Genomic DNA, 9,250 nt, shown 5'->3' on the forward strand with positions numbered 1-9,250 from the left:
TGCTGAGCCGGTGACTATTAAGAAGCTCTTTAGCGATTCTGTACATAGAACACTTTAAAATGGACTGCTCTAGCACTATACCTGGTTTCCCATGAACATGGGACTGTTACCACTGAGAGTTACTGGATTCCCCAGTCCTTATTTTGTAGCATTTTCCAGAAGCACCCACCATTCGTCTGAAGTCTTCCCTTCGGAGTAGCAGCTCCAAACAGATGCTTAGAAGTGAGCCATCTCAGTGATAGAGAGAGCATAGGGACAAAGGGGTCCAAAGTCTGAGAGAAGTGCTGTCTGGGAAGTACCAAAAAGATGTGCACATTTCTTAACACAGGCAGTGTCTGGAGCAGAAACCAGCACAATTTCCAAAGGACAAAAATATTAATTTAACAAGCAGATTTTTTTATATTGGGGGAAAACGGGGATTCTGGACATTACAGATGAAGTGTCAATATTATTCCATAGAGTCTAGTAGGTAATGAGCACAGATGCATGAATTCAAAACTTGCACTTAGATTTCTGACTTCCGAATACTATCACAGTATTTGGTAGTAGCAGTTTTAGTTCTTAAGATGGAGTCTCATATAGCCCATTGTGGCCTCCGATTTGTCACTTGGCCAAAGCTCGCCTCGAATCCTTTATCCTCGTGCCTCAGCCTCTCATTTACTGAAATTGTAAGCATTAACCACCACTCCCTGCTCCAGTTCTTACCATTAAAGGCCTTCCAAAACCAAACTCAAGCCCTTGTGTTTGTGTGGCAAGCCTTTACCTCCTATGCCATCTCCACAGCCCCAGAGAATGCTCTGTGATGTGAATAATGTTGAATGTCGAGGATCAAATACTATACAATGCCATTTTGTAGCTTCCCTGATATTGAGAACTAATTGAATTTTTACACAAAAACATTAAGTAGTTCCACAGGCCTCTCATTTCTCTTGAACAAGACTACACTTGTTTTTTTAAGACATGGTCTCACATATCCTAGGATGGCTTCAAACTCAATATTTAACTACACATCTTCCTACTTCTCCTTCCTGGGATTGCTACCACACCCACATGAGGTTTATATGTTACTGGGGATGGACCCCCACAGCCTTTTGCATGCTAGACAAGCTCTCAACCAACAGAGCTACACCCCCAGCTATGTATGCATATATATACATATATGGGTGTATATATTTATATATATGTAGTCAATCACTAAGGGGTTTTCTCATCTCACTCCTTAGAGTACACTCAATTAAAATCGGATATACATGGTAGTATACAACCCCAGATTCCTTCCTCTCTGCCTTTGCATCTCAACTAGAACCAAGACTTCCACACATCTACAACTGCCCAGCTTTCTCCAAATGAGATTCACTGCCTGGTGGTGCTGGAAGAAAGCACGTCCACAGGATGCTGTGCTCAGAGGTGGGCAAGAATATTGACCTGTCATCAAGGGGCTCCCATCTGTTCTGATATCGTGAGTCATCCTGTGCCTGGAGATAAGACCAAAAGCAGTTTTATCATCCACCAAAGAAAAATGGACACACTTTTCCATTATGCCTGAGCCTGTAATGAAAGCTCGAGGAAGTGAGTGGAACATGAAGTCACCCCTTCCGCCTCGACAGACAGATGGATAGAGACATTCTCATTTGTTCCCAGCCCTTTGTCTTCCGAGCACTTTTGGCATTTCCTTCAGGAAGCTGGAGGTTATGACCTAAGGTTTCCTTAGTGAACACACTCTCTTTCCCACAGTTAACCTCACCCAGAAATGACATCTACTCTAGTAGGTGAGGTTTATCTTCATGTCCCAACTGTGTCCTGTCCTGTGCATGTTCAATGACACTTGGGAACACAAATTCTGAAAAGTAACCATAGGCTGGAAAGCCAAACATGCTGAAGTACTCCCATTTCATCTGTGGTAAAGATGACAAGATCTCCAAGAGTTGACTGTTGTAATAATTTTGTGTTGTATGCTTTCATTTCCCAATTGTCTTCATTTTAGTATAAATATTTACATGGCCAGGGATACTGAGAAATTTTTAAATGATGTGTGTGTGTGGGGGGGGTGATCACCCACTTTGTATTCTACTTGTCATAATCTATACTGCACAGTCCCATATTGTTCTCATAAGAACCAAGATGGTGTCCTAGAAAAGGGGATGGCTTTGAGGCTAGACATGTAGCTCAGCTGGTAGAGTGCTTGCCTAGCATGTGTAAGGACCTGGGTTCAATCCCCAGCCCAGCATGAACCTGGGCCCAGCACTGAGGAAGAGGCAGAAGCAGGGGAATTAAAAGTTGACATTCATCTTCAGAGTGAGCATGAGGCAAGCCTGGAATCCACCTTGATTTAAAAACAGACAAACCAAAAAAAGTACAAGGCACTGAGTAACTTAGTATTACCTCCTATTAATCAGGTTTTCTCTTCACCAGCAGATTGCTAAAGGACTTAGAAAGTTGTATGCTTTTGTAGTTGCGTTTGAACCGATCATCTAAATCATAATTCAAAATAGATATAAGAATTCATTGTTTATTTTAAAGTGGAATTATTACACTTAATTTTGTTTCACCCCAATGCACTTTGAAATTCAAATAGTTACATTTATTTGCTGTGGTCTTTAGAAAGTTGATGGTTTTTCTCTTATTCTCTACATGTCTTTAATGCTAGTTTATTGAAGTTTCTCTTCCTGAAAAAGCTAGAGTGGTTTCTAAACAAACCACATTTTTTCCATACCCTAGCGTATCAAGGTAAAAGCTTTTAAAGTGTACCACAAATTTGCTCTTAATTCTAATTCCAAAGAGCCACATAACCAACAGATATCTCAGTGAATGATTTTTAAAAAGTTCTCTTCACAAAAGGATCTTTAAAAAAATCAGTTTATTAATGTTTAAAAGTTGATAAAGCTATGTGCAAAATGATCCACAAAAGTCAGGAACCTATTAAATACTAATTTTTTTAAAAAGACATTTCTTGGTTTAATTGCACTGAAAAACCATACTAAAGAAACAGTAATATATTTTTATTCTCTGTAACATTTACATCCCCATAACTAGCTAATGACAGTTGAAATGAAGAATTCCTGATGTTCCCTGTCAGTTAAAGTAATGCTTTTTCGGGTACAAGAGGGTAGGTAGCCCTTTCCTAAGAACTACACATTCAATGATGTTAACACAGGTTAGGAAAAAACTCATTAAGATGACCTCAAAGGAACAAATACATTCAAAAATCACAAACAAGCTATAACCATCCCCCGGTTGTTTGAAACTGATCACACAACAGTCTAAAATAATCAATAAAAGTGCCAAAGACATTGTATTGGTTAGAGAGAGAAATCAATAAATGACTCTTGGTTTGCAGAAGTTAACACCATTCATCACTGCTTTCTGCTGTTTTTCCCCTGGTTCATCTAAGATCCTGGTTGCTATAATTCAAATAAAGTAGACTTCGTTATTCCCATCACAAACACATGTCCATCATGGTTGTAATAGGAATAAGGACTGCACACAGACTAAAGGACGCATTTAAGATCATGACTGATATAATTCAAATAAAGTAGAATTCGTTATTCCCATCACAAACACATGCCCATTATGATTGTAATGGGAATAAGGACTGCACACGGACTAAAGGACACATCTAAGATTCTGGTTGCTATAATTCAAATAAAGTAGACTTCGTTATTCCCATTGCAAACACATGTCCATCATGGTTGTAATGAGAATAAGGAATGCACGAGGACTAAGGAACACACTTTCATCATAAAGATGGCCTACCAAATCCCCCACAACTTGACTGAGCTTACATGGGAACTTTGGCCTCAGCAAATAGCCTTTCCTATCAACAGCCTGCCATTTTCAGACAATCAATAAACACACTCCTGCACAACCCCGTTCTGGTGAACAAATGCCGACAGACAGTTAGACAGACAGTTAAGATATAAAGTAAAAGACTATGGAGAAGGGGTAGGAAGGGGAGAGAGGGTGAGAAGGGAAGAGGGGGAGTGGGACATGCACACCACCCTACCATGCTAAAGGGCACATACTCACTTGGCCTTTACAGTGAAAGATCACATCTCAAAACTCCAGGGACACTTTCTCATGGGACCTTAGTCTTTGAGAAGGGGTCGGATGAGCCCTTCAGGAGCTTGACAATGCTAGACCTTTGGCTCAGTGCAAAATCAAAGCTCCAGGGTATGGGGGAGGGCAGGAAACCCACTGCAGACCAGACCTTATCTCCACCCTTTCCAGTGCATTGTTCACAAGAACTACCTACCTACATCATGGCATCACCAGGCGGCACATTCTCCCTTCCCTCCCTTCTCAGGCTCCCAGTAGTTCCTTCCCGGCAGCAATGGAGAATAAGAGATATTTTTTTTAAATTCTGGGGTAATGGGTGACCGAGTCAGAATGCTTCCCCAGTATCAACAGCTTCCAGTTTTAAGAGGAAGAGTTGACGTTTCCAGAAGACATAATGGTCTCTGGGTTGTCCCCATCGTCTTTCTGGGGGTGAGAGGAGTTGTCTGATTTGCTGCGGCTAAATTCCATGCCTGGGATGATGGGCCGCTTGAATTTGCCAGCGGAGTCTCCGTTGGGGCATTTGCAACAGGATATGATCCGGATGAAGGCCCTGCGCATCTCCTTGTTGGTCAGAGTATAAATGATGGGGTTGGTACCCGAGTTCAGCACAGCCAGAACCAGGAAGTACTCCGCTTTGTACAGGATGCTGCAGGTCTTCGCCTTGCAGCCCACATCCAACAACAGGAGGATGAAGAGAGGGGCCCAGCAGGCAATGAAGACACTCAGGACAATGATCACGGTCTTCAGTAAGGCCAGCGACTTCTCAGAACTGCGGCTGGCCTTGGAAATGTTCTTCCGGAAGGTCAGGCGGCGGCTTCGAGTCCTGACCAAGGAGTAGATTCTGCAGTAGAGGATGACGATGGAGAGCAGGAGCAGAGTGAAGACCGTGGTGCAGAAGAGAATATAGTGCTTGTGGTAGAGCGGGAGCACGGTGGAGCAGCTGGACAGTGAGCTGATGCAGTTCCAACCCATGATGGGCAGGCCACCCAGAATAAGGGAGATGACCCAGCAGGCACTGATCAGCAGAAAAGAGCGTGAGCTGTTGCTTCCGTTGTGTAGCTTCATCTTCAGCATGGTGATGTAACGCTCGATGGCAATGGCGAGGAGGCTGAACACAGAGGCTGACAGAGCCACAAACATACTCCCTTCCCGCAGAAACCACTGCGCGGGGGTGAGCTTGTAGGTGGTGGCCCCAGACAACAACAGGTTAGCTGTGTAAGCCACTCCTGCTAACAGGTCCGAGAGGGCCAGGTTGCCGATGAAATAGTACATGGGCCGATGGAACTTCTTGGTTTTCCAAATAGTTAGCAAGACAAATATATTCTCTAGGATGATGAAGCAGCAGATGAGAATGAAGACCACTGAAGTCAGCTTAATGCCATGGTCCTTCTCCACCCCGATGTTCAACTTGCCTGTGTAGTTATAATGCCGGACTATGATATCATAGTTGCCATAGTCGGAGACTGAGCTGCGGAGGGCCTTAACCACCGGGATGCTGGTGGACACCATAGCCGCAATGTGTCGCCAAGAGCCTGGGGTGGTACTTCTCCAGACGAACGCTAGAGGGTGAGGTTGAGCGGTCCTTCAGTTACAGCAGGGCCGGGTCAGTGAGCAATCCAATGCTTTTTGTGTAGCTTTGCCTTGGCTGGAGAGGGCCTCCGAAACAGCAGCCTTAAACAAGTTACAAAGAAAAGAGAATCAGGGAAGAGGCCCAGCACACTAGCATAATTCATTCTGGCCAAGGCACTGCTCCAGTTTCTTGTTGATTTGTTTTAAGGAAACTTGGCCAGAGCACAGGCAGGACATTAAAAAAAAAACAAACAAACAAACAAACAAACAAAAAAAACACCTCAAATTATCATTTCTAGTAACAAAACAAAAATAAACAAACTCGAGAGAGATAAATTTTGGAACAGAGGGGGTAAATATTACCCAGAATGAACACTCTGACAAGAGGCTAACCTTCCCTCAGGTCACTGAGTCCACCAAAATGGGACCGGGAAACGGCCCCCTATTCTAGCATTCAAGCCCTCACCATTTCCCCTGGCATTGCCGCCTCCAGCTTCCAACCCTGAGATTCCTTTAAGTGGTCACCAGCTCAGCGGCTTGCTGGCCACCAGCCCCAAGGGCCTCTTCTCACAGAAGATCTGAGTGCCATGCAGACATGCACACCCCTGCCCCCTCCCCAACACACACACACACACACACACACACACACACACACACACACACACACAGCTCATAGAGATCAGCCCACCTCCTAATTACCATTCAGGAAAGTAGATTTTCAGGAGGACCATTTGACAACCTAAGTCGTTTTCTAGGCCCTATTAATAACTCCCTAGGAGCAGGTGTGCTAAGGGTTGGGTCAGAGGGCGCAGCGAGGTGTGGGCCGCCAGGCCTTGCAGTAAACAGGAAAGCTTGGCGCCTCCATGCAGCAACTGCCTAGTCTTTCTTCTTCTTCTTCTTCTTCTTCTTCTTCTTCTTCTTCTTCTTCTTCTTCTTCTTCTTCTTCTTTTTCTATTTTTTTGCTTTACTCCTCCGCCCCACCCTCCCCCCCACAAGTAAACCTATTAAAGTTAAAGGTATTCATCAAGAACCCCTCCTACGAGATCGCTGCAAATCGCAGTTTCTACATGAACTGATTGCCTGTTTTGACTTTAGCCAACACACGCATGCACAGAGAAGTCACACTGCTTGGGATAACGAGCATGCCACTTTCTTTTAGCTTCAGGCACATTACTTTCCAGAAACACATACTGCTAAATTCTCATGGCCAGTTTTAGTTACCGTTATTAATCCCCGCCCCTGCCCCACACCCCCAACATTGCCTTCTCTCACATTAACTAGTAACTTCTAGAGGAAGGACACACAGCACTAGTTAAGTACTTTAAAGACTACCTAGTAACGGATCAACGTGATAATAATGGAATAAAAACAAAACGAACAAAAAAACTAGAACCATGAAGTCATTTCTATGACAGAAAAGTTCAGGAAATCCTGCCTTTCCCTAATAGTACAGTCCACTCTCAAGCAGTGGAAGTCACTGCCGTGATGCCTGATCATTTTGTCTATAGGATTTCCAAAAATAAGCTTCTCCCTTTTTCTCCGTTCTAATGAATAGCAGCTTCTGCGCCCCCCCATCCCCACCCACAGTGGTTTCTACAATTTTGGGATTAATCCTTTTCTGAACTTCACTAACTCCAATTCACTTCTTCCAAGAAGAAGCCAATCAAGATGGGCTCCATAGTAACCTGGTAATGCACTTTTTTTAAAAAAAGACAAAAACAAAAAGTTTTTGTTTGTTTCGTTCGATTTTAAAGCTTAGTTCTTGGGCACCCGGGCGCCCCGCAGCCGGCTCCGGAGCCTGAGAGGCTCGCAACCCCCTACCTCGCTCAAGCCGGACGAAGCTGCGTCCGCGGGGCTCTGGGTCTACACCGCGCGATCCGCATCTTGCTGCTGTCCCCAATGACGGCGACCAGCTCACTCGCAAAGTTCTCTGCGCTGGGGTCCCCTCCCTCCGCAGCCGTGCACTCCAATGGCCAGCCCTGCCTGCGGCTGCCCGCACCACTCGGCGGCAGAGCGAAGGCTCTGAGCGCCCCGCCGAGGCTGGGTGGCTCTTCTAGGAAGGGACTGGGAGGGGTTAACGCCTTTAACTTCTCCGCCCTCTGCCAGCGGCAGGGGGCCCCTCCGGGTCCACGCTGCTGAGGAGCAGCTTCTAAGAAAGATCTGGGGCAGAGTGACTAAAATCAAACCAAATGAATAGGAACCCCTCTGCCCCAACCAGCAGAGAGAGGGGAAAGAAAAGGGGCGGAGCCTGGCAGCCCCTAAATTCTAATTCACAAATCACAACTCTCGCCGTCTATCCGAGGACCCCAGCGCTGGAGAGGACTCAGAAACTAGAGATGGGGATCCCTTGAAAAACTTTTCTTCGCTAAAATCTTAGAGAGCAGAGGACAGCCTGCATCTCGTGGAGGACCTTCCTGGTCCCGGATCCCGCAGCCTTGAGGATCCGAGTGGCCCGATGCCCTAGGGCCACTTCCACGAGGTCAGGGGAAACTCAAGCCTCCGCCGAGAGAGTCGCCGCTGCGCCGCAGGGAGGAGAGCCTGGGAAGGGACAGCGAGAGAGGCCCCAGGCCAGCAGCCCGAAGGCACCGAAATGCTTCTGTCCTCCTCCTCCTCCTCCCCCCTCCACTCGGATCCTAGCGAAGCCTTGAAACTTGTGGTCTGGTGGGCAGAAAGTGGCTTTCCCCGGGCGCGCGATGAAGTGGGCCAGCGCCGGGCTTGGTGTTGCGTGGGGGTTCCCCTGGCTCAGCTGAGCGCAAAGCCAGGCGGTGTGCCCCAGATTCTGGGAAGCGCTGGGGCCTTTGAGGAGGTGGGTTGCTAACTCCGACCTCAGAGATTTAAACAGTCAGGCAGCCCAGGAATTTCCACAGGGGAAAGGGTTGTCTGGCTTTTCACAGGCCAGCACCTCCCGCTGCCCAGCTAAAGCTAGGATCCCTTCCCTTCCTTTCCATTTGAGAGATAACTAAGAGATTCCCCCAAATCAAAAGAGTCACACTTTACCCACATTTTCTCTTAGTAGATAATACTTAAGAGATTGAGGCTGAGAAGGCCTTGGTTAGGTTTGTTTGAGTAGTAGACTCAGGGCCTTTATGTCTTGCCCTACTGTTAAAAAGAGGTTCCACCCAAGTCCCCTGGTCGCCCTGCCTCCCACCCTTAGCAGATGTGAACGCAAAACTTCCTCTGCTGTGCAGTTTCAATTGACAGACACACCCTGTACCTGAATGACTCAAAAAGGCTGAATGAATAAACAAGAGACCCCTACCTTCTGGGATTTTATGAGCTTGCAAAAAAAAAAAAAAATACATCTGTCTAGGAGCTCTCTCCTCAACAGCTTTGTGCCGTGCATACCCACAAACTACAGAACTTGCAAAACAATATGGAAACCAAGATAACAGCTGTCCAGTCTCCTCCGGAAAAGAATGAGTTTGAGACTTGTTTCATTTGAAAGAGGAGACGATGATTCAAGTCTATCAGAGTACAGCAGAGGCAAGGAGTGGGTTTCCCACTGATTTATGCGGTCTTGAAGGGGAAACTGTCCAGCATCAGGCTGTGATGGACACTGCTCTGTGCAGCAAGGGAACACCACGGACCAATTCTATCCAAGATGGAAATCCTCAGCCTGAGAGAC

At 46.1% G+C, this 9,250-nt stretch overlaps 1 protein-coding gene across 1 annotated transcript; it reads right to left on the bottom strand.

Annotated features, from left to right (window-relative positions):
• Positions 1-2,840: 2,840 nt before the first annotated feature.
• On the bottom strand, positions 2,841-7,809 carry S1pr1 (sphingosine-1-phosphate receptor 1). The gene is made up of 2 exons (XM_036191085.1): positions 7,447-7,809; positions 2,841-5,727 (listed from the first exon to the last, which is right to left on the bottom strand). The coding sequence occupies exon 2, from the start codon at positions 5,563-5,565 to the stop codon at positions 4,417-4,419; it is 1,149 nt and encodes a 382-aa protein (XP_036046978.1). The 5' UTR covers positions 5,566-5,727; positions 7,447-7,809; the 3' UTR covers positions 2,841-4,416.
• Positions 7,810-9,250: the final 1,441 nt, after the last annotated feature.

This window comes from Onychomys torridus, chromosome 6 (assembly GCF_903995425.1).
Source record: "Onychomys torridus chromosome 6, mOncTor1.1, whole genome shotgun sequence".
Taxonomy (NCBI): domain Eukaryota; kingdom Metazoa; phylum Chordata; class Mammalia; order Rodentia; family Cricetidae; genus Onychomys; species Onychomys torridus.